General features: G+C 42.5%; 1 protein-coding gene across 3 annotated transcripts in view; it reads right to left on the reverse strand.

Moving 5' to 3' along the window:
* The window catches only part of upk1b (uroplakin 1B), a 44,335-nt gene that overhangs the window by 13,596 nt on the left and 11,547 nt on the right, over positions 1-19,192 (reverse strand). For all 3 annotated transcript variants that reach the window (XM_062974751.1, XM_062974753.1, XM_062974752.1), the window contains exons 2-3: positions 10,524-10,611; positions 8,674-8,874 (exon numbers count right to left, since the gene is read on the reverse strand). In XM_062974751.1, coding sequence (XP_062830821.1) covers positions 8,674-8,874; positions 10,524-10,592 — 270 coding nt within the window. In that variant the 5' untranslated portion in view covers positions 10,593-10,611. The remainder of the gene's footprint in view (positions 1-8,673; positions 8,875-10,523; positions 10,612-19,192) is intronic.

Here is a 19,192-nt window from a genome sequence, read left to right on the forward strand (position 1 = left end):
AAACGTTTTCATCTATACAGATAGAGAAACTAGCAATGTATAATTCAATTATTTTCCTTACTCTGTACGATCACGAATAATATACAGGATGTTTGAAAAAGAACTCCCTAGTTTTAATGTGTTTAAAATAGGGAGTTCTTTTTCAAACACCCTGGATTTCACACTCATCTCAAAAATGTGGATATGGTCTGTGAACCTACTTATGCTATTTCCTTAATATAGTAAGCTCTCAGAAAGTGTCCCAGTGCTATTTACATTTGTGTCAACAGGGCACCTTTAGTTGGGTAGTCCACATCTCAAACTATTCAACTATGAATAACCTGGCTTTGTCTGACTCCCAGATGCTTTCAGGGGGGATTTCCAAGTATTTCCCATTTAGATTGATGGTTTTTGGGTGGATGTTAATATTTTGTTTACTGGAGACCTTCCTAGTATTACTTTCTGGTAGTTTCCATGCTCTGATGTGAAATTTTAACCATTTCAGGACAACTTGCTGACTCTATAACAGAAGCAAAGGATTCTTTCTTTGCATTTTACTAAAAAAAATACTAAATATATGGTCGCCTTTCTTGGAACTACTTGAGATTTAATCTAATAGAACTAAGCACCTCAAATACTCTTAATCAACTGTCATTTTCCTTATCTCCTCTCTTACACTGTGTTAAGGTCTAGCGAATGTATGTTTACTGGTTGCATAGACACCTTGACTATGGTTACGTCTTACTTGTGGGATCGTTGGAAAGGGTGGGGGATACCAATGTCAATGAGGTGGGAGTTGAGTTGAGCATGAATCTGTTTCTATTACATTTCAAAGCAATAAAACCTTAAATTAGACAAATTTGTATTAGCAGTCTTTTTTACCATTTTCATGCCACCTACGGCTGGGCCAGCAAAATAATAGTTTAACTCTTTATAATATAATTGAATAAGTCTATAGTGTCAATGGCTCACTCAGACATGCAGGTCATCCCTTAAGGCTGCAGAAGTACTAATAAGCAGTTATGCAAGCTAACACTTTGATAAACCTTCTTCCACATACCAGGTTCTTTTCAAACTCTGGGAGAGGCATCCTATTATACGAGGATCCTTTATAAATGTTTGACTTTGTAAATGAAACTAGAGAAAAATATCTGACTATAAATAACATTCCCCATCCATTTTTCGTAGCAGAATTTTGTAAAAGTTTAATCTATATTGTGGAAACTATTCCTCACCCAGAAGCTGGCGTATAACATTCAAATTAAACATTTTAAAAGGCATTTCTAATGAACATCCATTTATTTTAGAATAGTTATATATCTCATAAAGAGAAGCTGACCATACAGCAGTTTTATAAAGTAAAAACTAAATCCTCCTGAACACATTATCTTCATTGATAAAACTGAGTTTTGTGAGATGTTGGTGACAAGATACAGGACATTACCTGCTTCAGCTAAAATGAATTCTCTCTTTTTTGCCGGAATGATTGACAGAAAACTATGCATATATATCTGTAACTTGAGGGGAAATTAGTTTCTAGTTCTTCTGTGCTGGAACCGTGAAAACGTGGAAGCTGGAGCAGTGAGTTTAATTTGATGAGAAAGTGCTAATACCTATGATTATTCTCATTTCTGCTATTCTGCAGACATATTACTTTGACAGCCTAGGTATTGCTTTCTCCCACATAGTCATCACTGTCAGGAAGTGCCTGACACTAAGAGCTGCTCAACAGTAGATTAACATGTTGAGCTATCTTTTATTAGAGGTTTTAAAACAGAGGTTAGATGGCCATCTGCTTAGGATTCTTTAATTATACTTCTGAATCTGTAATTCTATGATTCTGTAACTCCTTTGTGGGGAAAAGGTCAGGCATGCAGGAACCCCAAGTTGACTGGTATCATACTGTGATGACTCATGGGCCATGTAGTCCCGTTCCTAGCGCTGTTGAGACAGATGAAGAGGAAAACTTGGGTTTTCCACCGTTTCAGCCAGAATTGGAACTTTCCCAGCCAGAATTGGAGCCCTTGCACCTGCAGGAGGTTTGTCTTCCAGAAATCTGCCAAACAAGCCCTGAGTCAGAATCTCCCCCATTTTCTCGCCGTAGTTATTATCAACAACAAAAAGGAGTTCAACAGGCTAATCGCAGAAGCCTGAGAATCGCAGCCAGGCATTCAGCTGATTAAGACTGCTTCCATGAGAAATTCTAGGGAGTCATGCATCTGGACACAGAGATTGACTTTCGGTTCTGGTTCCCCAGAGAAGTGTTCTTTGGTGGGAAAACGAGACCCTATTTAGGTTCCTTGCCCCGTAGGAATCTTGCGGAGTCAATTCGTCAGCTACCGGAGTAGGTTGTGTGTGGACAGCGCTACTCCCGTTTCCAAGCCTTCGTTCCCGTTTCCAAGCCTTCGTTCCTGTTTCCAGCCTTGTTTTGTTTCACGGACCTTGCCTTGCTACCTAGGACTCAGCCTTGCTTTCCAGGACCTTGCCTTGCTTCCCGGACCTTGCCAAGTATTTACCACGGATCTTGTCCCTGTTCCACGTTCCTTGTTGCCTTGAATCAAGCTTTGTGTACCAAGAATCAAGCTATTTCCTTGCCTTGCCTAAGTTTCATGGACTAAAGGACCTTGTCATCTCCCCTCACTTTGCTTGGCAAAGTGAGTGTTTCGGTTACTGGATTACAACTTTGGACCTTACTGTCAGAACCCTGCTACTAGAGCCTGTATGTGGCTCTGAGTTTCAGGGTCACTGACATTGATAAGACACCTGCGTCTCAGAACTCGGAGAAGAAACGGCTGCTGGACTTGGCGGGGAATTTGCGCGGGGTTTTACTGAGCGGGAAGAGACTTTTCAAATGAGGGGGAGGGTATATAAAGGATGGTTGGCCGGAGTCTCCCATTCTTGGCTTTTCTGATGTTTATGTTTCCTGCAGTAAAGTTTCTGGTGATATCACAGAGAGTCTCGTGTGTTCATTCAGGAGCGGCTGTGGTGAGCTGACACTAAGCCAAGAATATAGACACTATCCCGCTGTAGCGGTGAGGTGTAACATGCAAGCGGAGGATGAAGAACTCTTGGGCGCAGGAGGAGGAAGGTCGGGAAGGGCCACTCCCGAGCCGGACGCTGAGTTCCACCAGCTGGCGGCCCTGGCGTCATCCACCGCTTATGCCCAGCCAAATGGGGTAACCCAGAGGCGTGGAGTGGTGTGGGGAGACAGCACCGGAGGAGAGGAAGGTTCACCTTCCCCAGGCCCACAAAGGATGGTGTTTCTGGAGGAGAGGATGTCGGCGATGGAGACCACCCTGGCAGTAATGTCGAGGGCGATGGAGCGCCTGGCGTTTTTGGCGGAGCCAGAGAGAGGAAGGGAACTTCGGGCTGGCTCAATGTGGGACGTGAGCGTGGGAAGCAGCCAGGGCTTTGCAGACCTTCCAGCACCGAAGGGAAGGGAAATGCGAAAGGAGCCCGGCGCCCGACCCAAGACCCAAACAAGCCTGACGCGGGTGGAGGAGAGTGACGACGAAGGGGAAAAGCCTCCGAGGATCCCGGCTACGCTCCCAGCTGAGACCCTAGTGCCCCTGGCGAATGCCGGGCGTGGCACAGGGCCAAGAGAAACGGCAGCGGGGCCCACTGGTCCGCAAGGGGGCTTGCGACGGGCGGAGAATTGGGGATTGCCACCACAGGGACCCCTACCGAGACGAGAGGAACTAAGGATCGAGTTTGGGGGAGAGTCCTCTGAACTGGATTTTTTCCTTACCACGGTGAGGGGCTATATGGAGGACAATGCTCACACTTTTAGAACGGAATCCAGCCGGATACGGGCCATTGGCGCAGTGTTGAAGAGGGGAGCGGCTAGCTGGTACGTTCAGCTGCACGCGCGGCGCGACCCATGTCTGGGGTCAGTCCGACGCTTTATGGGGGCCCTGGAGACCCGTTTCCGAGATCCATTGGAGCAGATCCGGGCGAGGGAGAAGTTGAAGACCGTCTCCCAGGGGCAGAGGTCGGTATCTGAGTATGCGGAGGAATTCCAATGCCTCGCCGAAAAGGTGCCGGAATGGTCTGCAGTGACAAAGATGGAACTCTTCAAAGACGGGCTCAGGCGGGAGATCCTCTCCTGGGTGGTGCATCGTGATGAGCCTGAAACACTGCGCGGATGGATTCAGCTGGCGGGGCGCGTCGAGACATCGCTGGCCCAGGCGAGGAGGCACCGAGGAGCGCTACAGCAACGGCCGCAGATGAAAGAGGGGAGCCGGAAGGAGGGATCAGCCCCAGCCGGGAGGAGAGCGGAGCCGACAGGGAACGTGAGCGCCAGCAGGAGTGGCTGCTTTGTGTGCGGCCGGTTGGGCCACAGAGCTGCCGAGTGCTGGCAGAGAAAAGGGGAAAGCGGAGGCCAGCCCAAACCAAGAGCCGTGGCAGGAAAACGCGCCGAGGAAGAAACACCGATGAGGCACCATTCGGGGGGGTTGGTAAGTCAGGACAAAGCTATGATAGTGGTCCCCATTCAGCTTGAAAATGGCAGCAAACAAGCAACCTGCAAAGCGTTTGTGGATGTTCCAGGAACATCATTTCCCCTGAATTAGCCGAGGGATTAGGATGCGAAAGGACGAACCTAGAATCCCCAATAGCATTTTCGCAGTTGGACGGATCCACAGCATCAGGATCGTTAGCTAGGTACAGTGCCGAAGATGTAAAGTGTAAGATAGGGAGTTGGGAAGGAAAGGTGTCATTTGTGATATCACAAATAGCCAGCTATAATGTTATACTAGGCATGCCGTGGCTGGGGCAGGCCAACCCGCAAATCAACTGGGAGGATAAGAGCATGATCTTCGGGATGAGTTTGGAAGAAGGGAGCCAGGAAGTTGAGAGGGAGCCGGGGAAAAGGGGGGAGGAAGACTCTATCAGAATAGCAGAACTGGCAGATAAATTACCCCCAGAGTATCGGGATTTTGTGGACGTGTTTGACGAGAAGGAAGCAGACAATTTCCCACCGAAGCGGAGAGTTGAAGTGAAAATAGAGCTAGTCCCAGGAGCAGAGCTTCCCAAGGCAAAGATATACCCGATGTCGGCTAGGGAAAAGGAGGAACTGAGAAAGTACATTGATAAAAACCTAGCGAGAGGTTTCATAGAACCTTCGAACTCCCCTTTAGGGACACCTGTGTTGTTTAGGAGGAAAAAGGACCAAACGCTGAGGCTCTGCATTGACTACAGGGGCCTGAATGCAATCAGTACTGTAAATAAATACCCTCTACCCTTAGTGAAGGACTTGATCGCCCAGTTATCGGAGGGACAGATATTCACTAAATTGGATTTAATTGAGGCTTACCATAAATTGCAGATCAAACCAGAGGACAGGTGGAAGACGGCCTTCTCCTGCGCCTTCGGATTATTCAATTATTGTGTGCTCCCATTCGGTTTATGCGGGGGAGGGGCCGCGTTCATGCAATTAATCAACGAAGTGTTGCATCCATTATTGTACAAGGGAGTCTTTATTTTTTTAGATGACATATTGATAATGTCTCGGACCAAGGAGCAACACGTAGAACTAGTCAGGGAAGTCCTACAAAAGTTGAGGGAAGCGAAGCTGTATGCGAAACTTGCCAAGTGCGAGTTCAATAAAGACCAGATAGACTTTCTGGGGTATAGGATTTCCTCCCAGGGAGTGGCGATGGACCCTGCGAAGGTGGAAGACGTAAGGGGGTGGGAAGCCCCCAGAACACGGAAGCAGCTGCAATCCTTCCTGGGGTTCGCAAACTTCTATAGAACATTTATCAAGGACTTTGCGCGCCTCACTTTGCCATTAACGGATTTGTTAAAGACTAAAGGCAGGGGAGAAACAGCCAAAGTGAAGGCCCCAGGGGCCAAACTGACCTGGACAATAGAATGCCAGGAAGCTTTCGAAGCCCTAAAAAAGCGTTTTACCGAGGAGCCTGTCCTACAGCACCCTGATATGTCTAAGGCCTTTGTACTACATTGCGATGCGTCAGACCGGGCATATGGGGCAGTTCTGCTGCAGAAAGACGAGGGGGGGAACCTGAAGCCATGTGGCTATCTGTCGAAAAAATTTAGCGATACAGAAAAAAACTGGCCGATTTGGGAGAGAGAAGCCTTAGCGATTCTGAAAGCACTAGAGTGCTGGAGACACTTCCTGGAAGGAAGTGGAACACCGTTTGAGGTGTGGACTGATCATAGAAATTTACAGTATCTGAGATCCCCTCGTAAACTATCAGCGAAGCAGATTAGATGGGCCCAATATTTCAGCCGTTTTGATTTCAGACTCAAGTTCTTCCAGGGGAAACACAACATACTCGCTGACGCTCTCTCTCGGATGCCTCAGCACGGGGGAGGAATTCAGGAATCTGAGGGGAGCCTTTTCCTAGATAAGCAATGGGGCCTGGCAGTACTGACTCGAGCACAAGCAGCCAAAGAAAACAAACGCACTGCCATTTCCACGGGGGGAGGAGAAATATGGGAGGAAGAGTTGAAGCGGGCATATGGAATGGACAAATGGTTACAAACGAACAAAGAACAGGGAGAACTGTGTGGGGATTTGGTGTTTGTTAATAAGAAATTGTATATTCCTGAATGTTTAAGACAAGAAATGTTAAGGAAATGCCACGATAACAAGGGTGCAGGTCATCTAGGCCCCACCAGGACTATTAAACTGTTGGCCAAACAATGCTGGTGGCCCGGAATGAGGAAAGACGCCAGGGGGTACGTCACGCAGTGTGAATTATGTGCAGAGGGCAAGACACCACCTGGGAAGCCCCAGGGGCTATTGCAGAAGGTGGTGGAGCCCATGAGGCCATGGGAATGCGTGGCAATGGATTTTGTAGGCGAACTACCCCCCAGCAGAGGCCACAGATACATTTGGACAATATTGGACCTATTCTCAAAACAGGCACACTTTGTGGCCCTGCCAAAACTCCCCTCGGCTGAAAAGCTCGCTGATTTGTATGTGAAGCATGTATATCGCCTACATGGGTGCCCCGACAAAATAATTAACGACCGGGGAGTCCAATTCACTGCAAAATTTTGGGGAAAATTCTTACAGCTGTTAGGAGCGGAAAGGAATCTGAGCTCGGCTTTTCATCCCGCGACCAACGGGGGGGGTCGAACGTACCCAACAGACACTGTGCCAATTCTTGAGGATGTACACCAATTATAGACAGGACGATTGGGCGGACCTTCTTCCGTTTGCTGAGATGGCTTTTAACGGGGCCGTACATTCGGCCACAGGTCGTGCCCCATTCGAAATAGTATACGGACAGGAGGTGGCACCTTTCCCCAGGCTACCCGAGTGGAAGGAAGGAGAGGGCCAGACCGACAAGGAATGGCCGGCCAAAATTAAACAAGGGTGGCAGACCGTGGTGGAGGCATTGAGGGAAACACAAAAGAAGTACAAGCTCTTTGCAGATCGTAGGCGCCGAGAGGGGGACAAATTGGGCGAAGGAGATCTGGTTTGGCTGAGCACAAAAAACCTGAAATTGGGGTTCCCATCTAAGAAATTGGCTCCACGCTATATAGGGCCGTTCAGGGTAGCGAAAAGAATAAACGAAGTGACCTATGAGCTGAAGCTACCCAAGGACCTAGGGAAGGTACACCCGGTATTCCATTGCAGCCTGTTAAAAAAGTATAAAGGAACTCTGGACAGCGGAGAACAATAGTTGTGTTTAATCTTTTCCTTCCAGGACGAAGGGGAGGAGGAGGCCATGTCAGAACCCTGCTACTAGAGCCTGTATGTGGCTCTGAGTTTCAGGGTCACTGACATTGATAAGACACCTGCGTCTCAGAACTCGGAGAAGAAACGGCTGCTGGACTTGGCGGGGAATTTGCGCGGGGTTTTACTGAGCGGGAAGAGACTTTTCAAATGAGGGGGAGGGTATATAAAGGATGGTTGGCCGGAGTCTCCCATTCTTGGCTTTTCTGATGTTTATGTTTCCTGCAGTAAAGTTTCTGGTGATATCACAGAGAGTCTCGTGTGTTCATTCAGGAGCGGCTGTGGTGAGCTGACACCTTACTATTTCATATTGGACATTGTTTTCCTGGACTATATTTGACCTTTCCTGAAAGGTCATCTTCTGAACTATATTCTACACTTATTTTTATTGCCTTTACTTATTTCCTTAATAAAGATATTAGATAGATTCTGGCCTCTGTGTATGGTTATTGGTGCTCTGCAGCCTGGGTCGTGACACATACATCAGTAACTGTCAGCCTTTGGTCCTTCAAAATTTGGTCTTCAGTTCTCACAGTTTCTGAACATTGGCCATACTGGCTGAAGTTCAAAACATCTAGAGAATAAAAGGTGGAGAACCACTGCCCTTAGATTACGATGTGACACAAAGTTCTGGTTATCCGAGATAAAGGGGCAGGCCCAATCCCTCCCGGCAATTCGGTTTAGGGAAGTGCCCTGCGATCTCTGCTGCCTAGCAACGTTCGTGGGGTGCTTCCCAAGGGGTGAGGGCTCGCTGAGGGATGAGACCCATCCCTCAGCGAGCCCTCGCCCCTTGGGAAGCAACGCTCACGGGGCATTTCCTCTTCCCTTTCCCTCTCCTTCTCTCGAGCTCCCTTCATTCCCTTCCTCGGGCTACTCCAGGAAGCAACTCAAGAGAAGGAGAGGGAGGGGTGCCCCCAGCGGCGCCTCAAATAATACGGAGGATTGGTTAACTGGAACTCTGCTATAATATTTACTATCCAACTTACCACCAGTAACATTGTTCTGTTTGACTTCACGACACCAACAATGCCCAGGACAGAAAGACAGAAGAAGCAGAAACCAGTGAAGATCCCAATCCAGGCAGCTCCAAAGATGTCATCATTGTCAGTAGCTTCCAGTAATGGATACAATGAGTGTTGATCTGAGACGAAGTATATGCACTCTGCCATCAGTGCAAGGCCACAACACTGAGAACCAAAGACACAAATGAGAGTCATCCTAAAACAGCATTTTTCGGTTTCTTTTGTTGGGGAGGGAACCATTGTCCCCTAAATCCTCAAATACATCATGTAAAGCTTGCACTCAATCCTCTTGTTATTCCAGATCAAACATTGCTTGCACAAACTTGTAAGTAGGGATGCAAATCTTAATTTTTTTCAATTCACACAAAGAAGAAATGATAGTATGCTTTGGGTCTTGACTGGATTAAATTCTTTTGTTCAAATATATATGTGCGAGTATTTTTCTCATTCCTTCTTGTGAGCAAAAGAAAAAAAAGATTACTGATGTGGTCTACCTTTGTCTCCACATGTCATACTAAGCTATCTCTGAATTTTGTTGAATTAATATTTCTGATTCCCTTAAACAAGCGGAATGTTAACTGCTTATATTTGGGTTAAATGTCACAGGACCTCTTTTATCCCAGGTGTTCTTGCTCCACTCTACTCACACTTTTTTCTTAAGTACTGATGTTGGGTGTGTGTTATCATTCATCTCTGGGAAAACCATTTGATAAACTGGTGGTAAAAAATATTATCTCACCTTCACATGGTAATCTAGAGTACTTTAATTTGTAATTGGATAAATAGAGAAGTCTGATTGCTGAAATGTGTATTTCTAAGTAAACCTTGTGTCCAAAAAAAGAGGTTATTCATAGGAAATTTACATTCCTCTTATAGTCCCATTTGACATTCCTATACTTTGGGGAAGATGGAGTAGATTTTAATACATTTTTGAACTAAAGTGGGGAGAGTTTCAACATTTTCTACCACCCTTTTGCCTCCAGTAGTGGAAACTATATTTGTTTGTACGTTTTTTTAAATACTTTTAAAAAAGTATGCAAATCAAGTTTCCTGCACAACAGATCACTTGTATTTTGCACTAATGTTCATTTAAGTTAATATAAGTAAAATTTGTATAGGAAAGGTAGAAACAATGAAAAATGTCACCACATCCTCATTTTCTTGGCTAGAAAATGCCTTTTTTAATGCCTGGAAACCTCTTTCCCCCCCCCAAATGTCAGAAAATTGACTAATATTTTTACATCCCTAATTTGTAAGATCTAGAAATCTAAAGATATGCATACAGACACCAAACCTCTAAATTAGTGCTATTCAGTGTACAGTAGCCTTCCACTTTTGTAGGGATTATGGATGCAGGTCAAATTGAAAAGCCACAAATAAAAATCTATTATTTTACATTCCAGATATTGACCATCGAATTACACTGGAAGATCTAGAGTAGGCCTACACAACTTGTAGCCCTTCAGGTGTTTTGGACTGCAACTCCCAGAAGTCCTGACAAACTGGCTAGGGCTTCTGGAAGTTGAAGTTTCAAACACCTGGAGGGCCACAAGTTGTGTAGGCCTAACCTAGAGGTTCCTAGAGAGATGTTCTCTAAAATAGCTAGGCCCTCCAGAATGACTCCATGGTCAACTTCCTCTGGTTGTGTTGAAGACCTAGAGATTCTTACATAGAATTTAGGAGTCAAATCTGTGTATAATCTATTAAACCTACAAGTATGAAAGGTTGACTGTATCCATATATTAATATTTAATGGAAAATTTAGGACATTACTGATATAATTGCTCCGAGATTACAAATTCAAATTCACTTACCCCCAAAACCACATTCCCCATGATCAGCAGGCCTTGGAAACATCTCACCCCAGTATCACCTTTTGCCATTTTACACTTTTCTTGCAATCTAGAAGAGAGTGACAAATTTATCAGCATTGTAGGTCAGCCACCTTTTCTATCTCTGCAAGCTACATCAAAACTTCTTCAATAAAGTAGATCCGGTTCCTGATAGAATAATCATAAATTGCATCAGAATAACTTATCCATGTAACATTTTATTGGGCATTCCTGTAACCAGCATTGCATGTTCTACTCATTCCTGCCCTTGGGAGATGGAAATGATATATCATATCAGGTAAATTTATAGGCTCTATTTAAAAGTACACCCAGAAATAAATGAAACATGGCATAAAGACAAAATAAATAGGAAATAACAAAGGATAGGAGACATGGGATGGGCAGCTCTGCCTTAAATAGGCTGCCAATCTGCCCCTTGTCATGTGATTGGAGCTGGTGAAGCTAACCAGCTTCCAACCAACACTGGACTCCTCCATGGCTATCAGCTTGGGGTGGGGAAAATAGAAAGAAAACAGAAGTATTTGGGGGCCCAAAGAACTGTGTCCTCAAAAAATTAATGTTACATTGTGACTGAGATCACTAGAATTAATGTATTTGTCAACTTGTTAGTCAATATGCCCAAATGTTTAAACAGCTAGTGCTAGTATTATGTTTAAAATGGCACTCAGCATTTCCATATCTTGCACAGTCAGCAAGTGTGGTGAGGCTGGGAGATGATTTCCACTCCTGCCTCCACCCTCAACAAGCTACACTGTTACATTTCCATCTGAAAATTGGTTGAAAATTATAGGAAATCATTTCCAGATTTAACTGAATTCTTTGTTGTTCTTGTTTTGCTGCTTTAGGATAGAGAGGCATGGGATATAAAAAGCATTAACACATGTAGAATGGTTCTGCACCATTTTACATGATTGCCATGAGCTTTTAAGCTCCTCCAGAATTAAAAAAAAGTTTGGTGCAGCCTGGAGGCCAAACTTTACATACTTTTGATTGATAATAGCCTTGGATCAGCCCATCAAATGAGAAATTGAACAACTCAAAGGTGTTCAAATCTTGAATTTTCTGGATTAAAATTTCCACACAAACACAGCCATGAATCATATATAATGAGAAGCTGCTGAAAAGAAGAATGATTCAGAATTTTTAAAGAAACTACATGAGGATAAGATCACAGTATAGATAGAAGTTGACAGCAGTGGGTTGTACCACCCTACTCATTACATGAGACCTCATCAGAGATTATGAAGCTGCTGCTGCTCGATCGCATGGTCGTTTCTGACTCTTCGTGACCTCATGGACCAGTCCACGCCAGAGCTCCCTGTTGGCCATCGCCGCCCTTGGTCGGCCTCTCTTCCCTTTTCCTTCCATTTTCCCAGTATCGTGATCTTTTCCAAGCTTTCCTTTCTTCTCATGATGTGGCCAAAATACTTCAATTTTGCCTCTAATATCCTTCCCTCCAGTGAGCAGCCGGGCATTATTTCCTGGATGATGGACTGGTTGGATCTTCTTGTGGTCCAAGGCACTCTCAGGATTTTCCTCCAGCACCAAAGTTCAAAAGTGTTTATCTTCCTTCGTTCAGCCTAAGTTACTATGGGGAATACCATTGCTTTGACTATGCGGACCTTCGTTGCCCATGTGATGTCTCTGCTCTTCACTATTTTATCAAGGCTGGCCATTGCTCTCCTCTCAAGAAGTAAATGTCTTCTGAGTTCCTGGATGCAGTCTGCATTTGCAGTGATCTTCACGCCTAGAAATATAAAGTCTGTCACTGCCTCCATGTTTTCTCCTTCTATTTGCCAGTTATCGATATGTGTAGTTGCCATGATCTTGGTTTTCTTGATGTTTAACTGCAACACAGCTTTCAGAATCCAGATTATGAAGCTACAAAGGCAGAATTACAGCCTAAGCAATTGCTTTTCCCTGCTACCATGCTACTATAATTTTGACAGAAAACCTATACTTTGACCTTTTTTAAGAATGCAATTCCTAATCAAACTACTTATATTTGTTTTGACGTCATGTCATTGCCACAAGGTCTACTGTTGTGGCATATGTGAGTTTGCCCACATATCCTCATGTTCATGTTCAGCCTAGAAGGCACCTTCTACACTGGACTATGGCTTGTGCTGCATGGTTGAAAATGTCATGTCCCATTTCACATTAGACACCCTGAAGCAAACCTGACTCAACCTTTCTAGTGGGAAACTCACACCCATACCAAAAAATGAGAAATATGCCACAAAATCTGTGAAAGAACAAGCCCAAGAAGAGAATGTGAACAAAGAAGATAGGAAGATAGGAAACCAGGAAACTGACATTCTAATTGCATTTTTCAAAATCCTGACACTTTCGACTTCACATTCCAGTCCCAAGCATTCTGAAAAGAATGTACATGGACTCCTAGATGCCCACATTGGCAGAGCGCATAGATTTAACAAGCTCAGTGTTCTATTTAAATCAAAGGAATTTGTTCTCAGTTTCAGCTAGGACTCACCATATTCTGTCATGAACAGGAACAATCTGGTGTGGGCTCACGATAGGACAGCATTACCAAGGTTGCTACATTGTTCTTGAACAGAATTCAACAGGTGAAACCTTTCCAGTGAGGATAAGAATGTTGTAAGCTATCCCATCAACAGTTGTCCATATCCATTTGTTATTGGGCCAACTCCAATCAACCCTATCTAACAGAACCAAGGGCAAGGAATGCTTTTGCTTACTAAATGATCCTGCCTATCAAAAAGCTTGAAACATTATGTGGCAAAGGACATTAGTGAGTCTATAGATTGGCATGAATTCAGAACATGGCCCACTACAAGGGAGACTACATGTAAAATGACTGTTGAGAAATAGTTTCCCTAGTCCTGATACAGTGGTACCTTAATCCATTTTTTCTCAAGGTATCTATTATTCCCAGGTTTAGATCCCCAGGTGTAGCTCCTCAAAAAGGTCCACAGTGAGAGATCCTGAATTATATTACCACCACATCTGGAGTCCCACAAGTTGGGAACTATGCCATAGAACATTTTAGAAAGCCAATGTGTATTTATCGAGTCAGCTCTTTCCTCCCTTCTAATGAATTTATTTATTTCATGTCAAAAGCACTGCATAATAAATAAATTTAAAACTGATAAAATAAAGGGATTGCAAGCTGCTAAATAGATCAAAAATGGGCAACCGTGACTGCATTGTCTGTAGCTTCAACTCAGTGATCTTCTAATGAAGAAGAGGAGACATAGTATGAAAAAAATTTCTATACAAGATTTAACTGTTGTTATGATCACTGAGTTGAAGACATTTCAAATTTCAACAGGAGAAGCAACTAAACTCCTGTCAACCATCATTTCCCCCTACTTTTCTGTTTGAGAAAGATACTTCATCCACATTGAAGATTAGCTGTTTTGGGGTGGGGGAAGGTTAATTAGACATTTCTGCAGTATCTAATTTTGCCTGATTGCACTATTCAGATCTGTGCTTCAATCAGATCATTTCTGGACATTGGTGAAACAAACTCATAACAAGTTATACCTTTGCTTATAGCAAAAGAGGCTTAAGGGAAACAGAAAAGGAACTACTGCTTGCCTACAATGATATTTCTTCCCCAGTTACCAGTTTCTTTACTGTAGGAGGAAATGACATTTTCATTTCTGACTAAAATCTTATGTGTTGAACACCTATAGAAGAGCACAAGACTTGATCAGCAGTAGCTTATTTTTTCCCTTTGGTCATGGTATAGATTAATGGGAAACGTAGTACTCTTCTTGACTTTCTCTCCCCATTGTAAGGCTCAGTTATAACCTCAGAAGTCCTAGGCAAGAGAAATGCAGCCATAGCAAAAAGAACATTTCTACCATCAATTGAGAGACACCCATTAAATGCTGGCTTAATTGGGCATTTGATCACATTACAACGGCATCATTTTAAAAGATTCATTATTGATACTAAGCAGGTTTATTGAGGAATCTCACTGAAAAATGAGGGTATATCATTAAGCAGTGAAGATAGATAAAACTGCACTCAGTTTTGAAATGCTTGTATCTCTATTCTTTCCCTAAAGAATTGACATCTTTAGGAATCAGGCAAAATGGTCCTTTGTATATATATAAAAAAAACCAACAAGTTCCTGCTCAGATCTGTTCATCATCAAGGAGAACAGGCTTAAGTTTCCATTCTCCCATATTTGTGTATATGCATATATTGATTGTGCCTTCCAAAACACACAGAGCATGCCTGTTTTCAACACCAAGATTCCAGCTTGCATTTGCCTATTTGCCTGGCTCTAACACAGAATACAAAATGAAACCTTACACGCATTATATAAGTAATTGGTGTGAAATAAAAAGGTAGAATATGACAGCAGAGTGTGGATTCACAGTGTGAAATATGGATCGAGTTTCTTTGAATACCAGACTGTTTAAAGAGTTTGTCTGTTCCCCTATAAAGCAATCACACACTGAGTCTGCTTTCTTAAGTAAGAAAACTAATATTTAAGAGAAATGCATTGTGAAAGAAATACATTGTGATAGAAAGATAAGGCAGATCTAGTGCTAACTAGTCCAAAGCAGCTGGGTGCCATGGTTGCCTCCTGTTTCTTGGGAAAAAGCCAAGTTGTCTTCTCCTTCCTGGAGGATGCAAAGAAACATGAGAAGCAGGAAAGATGACATCAGTTAATAAGAGTTTTGACCTAGGTCAAGAGGAAGATCTGCACAGGTTGAACAGACAATAGTTTAGAAACTTGAAGAAGTCTAATAATTTACTCCTTGCCTACAGAAACACATGCATCAAGAGTTGTTGTATCTCTGACATCTTCAGCAGAATGAAGTTATAACAAAATACTATGTGACAAATATATCCGTAGAGAACACAATTTTATAAATTAAAAATTCCAGATTGATAGTTATGTGAGATCTCAGTATTAGATGTATTAACACATCACAATAGTGCAAAAATATTGACCAAATAAACAGGACGTGGATGACCAGAAGAAACTTGCCACTTTTTTGCTCCCTTAATTTGAGCATCAAAATAAGCAAGAGTTCAAGCAGGAAACACAGTTTTCTGTGATGGGCAAATGCTTATAAAATGGTGGTATGATATGGATTTTAAAATGCAGGGGGAGAAGAGGCCAATTTTCACCTGACAGGTTACATTGGATTGCGTAATGTAGGTAGAGATGACATTTTTTGCTTCTGGTTTTGTTTTTAGCTGATTTGAACATTCCTTTTAATTTTGAGTGTTTGGGAGGTTTGGGGTAGTTCAGGGCAGCTTCAAAACCTCCTTTATGGACCTCTTAAGAACTGCATGAGGACAGTAGCCCATCATAGAATCATAGAATAGTAGAGTTGGAAGAGACCTCATGGGCCATCTAGTCCAACCCCCCGCTAAGAAGCAGGAAATCGCATTCAAAGCACCCCCGACAGATGGCAATCCAGCCTCTGCTTAAAAGCTTCCAAAGAAGGAGCCTCCACCACAGTCCGGGGCAGAGAGTTCCACTGCCGAACAGCCCTCATCATGTGCCTACCTTGCCTACCTTTACCATAAGAAAAGCCAATTTGATGCCATAATTGAATCCTGGTTTGTTTAGAAACATCTAACCATGGTCTCCTAACCATAGTCTGCATGGAATAGAAACTGCTAAACACTTGTATTACTTCACAGTATATATATTTTAACCTACAGGCTATATATCAAACTGTTATGGGTTTTTTTTTGGGGGGGGTAGTCATGACTGCTTCCATTTTCAATGTTAACTGAAGTTAGATACCTCTTTGTTCAGAACATAAAAATACTTATTCTTATTTGCCAACCGTCTACAGACAATTTAATGCCACTTTAGTTTGGTTTATCTCAGTGGCTCCCAACGTTTGGGCCTCCAGATGTTTTGGACTTCAGCTCCCACAATTCCTAACAGTTGGTAAGCTGGCTGGGATTTCTGGGAGTTGAAGTCCAAAACATTTGGAGGCCCAGACGCTGGGAACTCTGGCTAGTTTTTAAATCCTGCCAAACTAGTTGACCCCAAAGCTTTAATTGGGTAATGAGTCTTATAATAAAAGTCTAAAGGCAATACTATCTGATCCAACCAGTTTCATGCTATAAGCCATGTGCAGCATGTCAAGTTGCATCCAATGGTTTCCACAAGAGAAGAGCAATATATAAATTAATAAAATAAATAAAATAAATAAATATATTATATCAAGAGTCTGGTGGTGAATTAAAACATTTTCTGCCTGCCTTTCAGTATCTGAAGCAGAGGTGAATCAAACAGGGGATATAAAACAATACAGTTCTTGCAATGGAAAGGAAGTTATGAAGTATACTTATTCTTATATTTAAGCTAACTTGTAGCATATATATTTTCATATAAATAAAAATATTATTTTTGCCTCTTCCTCTCCTGCCTGACTTTGCATTAACTTTAGTGTATACAGATTGTAAACTCCCATAAGATGGCAGAGCTGGTCTTTTTTCATACAAGGTCTCTCAAAATCAAATGCCATTTACAGTAATATCATTAAATAACCACCCAAAATTGATTTATTGACATATTTGTTTATTGCTTCCTAGCTCACTAAAATCCTTGAGGAAGTGTGCTACTGATTAAAAATAATGTAGCATTTTTTATGGAGGGCAGTGGTGGACTTGGTCGCACATGTTGTTGTACAAAATATTAAAGCATCACAACTCTCATCGGTCCCAGCCAATGGTGAGGACTGATGAGAGTCACACTTCAACATTATCTGGAGATCCATATTATAACAATGGATAGCAGTGTGTGTATGTAGAGACAGAGTTTCAGATGCATGTTTTTAAAGAGATTATACTGTAGCAATCAGTAAGGGAAAAGACTATATATGATATCTTCAACAATTCAAGTCTGTTATAGTCAAAATCCAGTTAGTCTCAACTAGAGTAGACTCATTGAATTAACATATTTTACCCAAATATTGATTTCTTTGTAACAATAGTCTCTGTGGGTCTGCTTTGTTATTCATTATAACTGGAATCCTGTCTATCCTTTCATGTCAACATAAATGTGCTCTTAACTACCATATATACTCATGTCTCAGTCTAGAAATTTTAATAAAAAATCAACCCAAAAAATCTGGACTGGGTCAATTTATCCATTGGTCAGTGTGAGTAATGTACCTGAACTCTTATGAGAAAAGAACCATCCTTTTCTCTGAGTAGAATAGTGAAAGACAAGCGATTAGTCCACCCTGGGGAAAAACACTAAAAGAAGCAGTGATCCCCTCTACTCTCTGTGCTGTTGTGCTTCTTCTGGCCATTTTGAATGCCTGGGTGGGCAAATGGTAGTGGTGACTAGGGGCAGCTGGCCCCGAAGCAGCATTGGCGCTTTCCTTTCTATGTGGAATGACCATCAATTTATCCGTGGGTCATAGCAAAATCTTGACTTATATTGAAGTCAACTCATGCATGAGCATATACGGTACATAACAGAAGTGCTGAGAAATCCAGTTACTGAATCACAAAGCCATACGGTATAACCAAGGCACACCAAACAGAAACCCATTATCAATGACCCATTGCACATCAGGATTTTTGTCAGTTCTATGATGTAGTTACGGTACAAAGTAACAGCCATCTACTGAATATGGGCATTCTGCCTTTTGACCATTCTATTTCCTGCACATTTAAGTCCACTTATAAGCAAACACACAATGCTCAAACAGGACTCTGTTCTATTATTACCATTTCTATTGCTGCCTATAACATGTGCTCTCAAGGTGGCAAATAAGTAAAATCTATAGAAACACATTAACATAATGAAAAACAATTTAATTAAAACATATTAGCCATATTAACCAGTTCAAATGGGTTGAAATAGTTCAAAAACTATAAACACTGTAAAGTATATCTGTTACTCATGTTTTATGACGTGATACCTAAATGAAACCAGTGTTAGGGCTAAGGGTTTCCACATCTGAAAAGACCTCTCTTATGTCCTCACACAGCATTTTGACTTCATTGGTAAGATATAGAGTAGGGACCACCAGCAGAGTAAAGTCCTCAGGCAAAAATTTGTTGGGAGGGGCAATTCCACAAATATACTGTAAGGATTATAAGTTGTGTCGGGCTTTCAATGTCACCACAAGTACCTTGAATTTAGACCAGATATGTTTTGGCAGATTCCAATGCTAGCTGGAACTCTAGCAATTGGATTTAAGTCTAAGTGTTAGTTAATGAAGCATTTGATCAAAACAAATATGGCTCTTGAGAAAGGCCTTACTTTTGGCCTGGAAATGGTTGTGTAACCCTATGCATGATTATTTAGAAGGAAATTCAGCTGTATTCAGTTACACTTACCAAGAGCTAAATAAGAATTGCAGCCTTCGAAATGAAATGTGTACAGTTATTTCAGATATCCCTTTTCCCATTTCAGTCTCATTGTTGGGAGCTATTTACCACCAATCAATGCCTGTACTGCCATTTCTCACTCTGAAGTATCTCAACCTACTCCAGCTTTCAAACTAGGAATATTAGATTAGATCAAGAGAAGCTCATGTTAAATCTCTCACCTTGCTGTTAATCCTTTTTCAGGGCACGGTTTACACCAGATGCTACAATATACCCAAGCATAACAAAGTAAATACTAAAAGAATTCTGAAGTT

This window comes from Anolis carolinensis, chromosome 3 (assembly GCF_035594765.1).
Source record: "Anolis carolinensis isolate JA03-04 chromosome 3, rAnoCar3.1.pri, whole genome shotgun sequence".
NCBI lineage: Eukaryota > Metazoa > Chordata > Lepidosauria > Squamata > Dactyloidae > Anolis > Anolis carolinensis.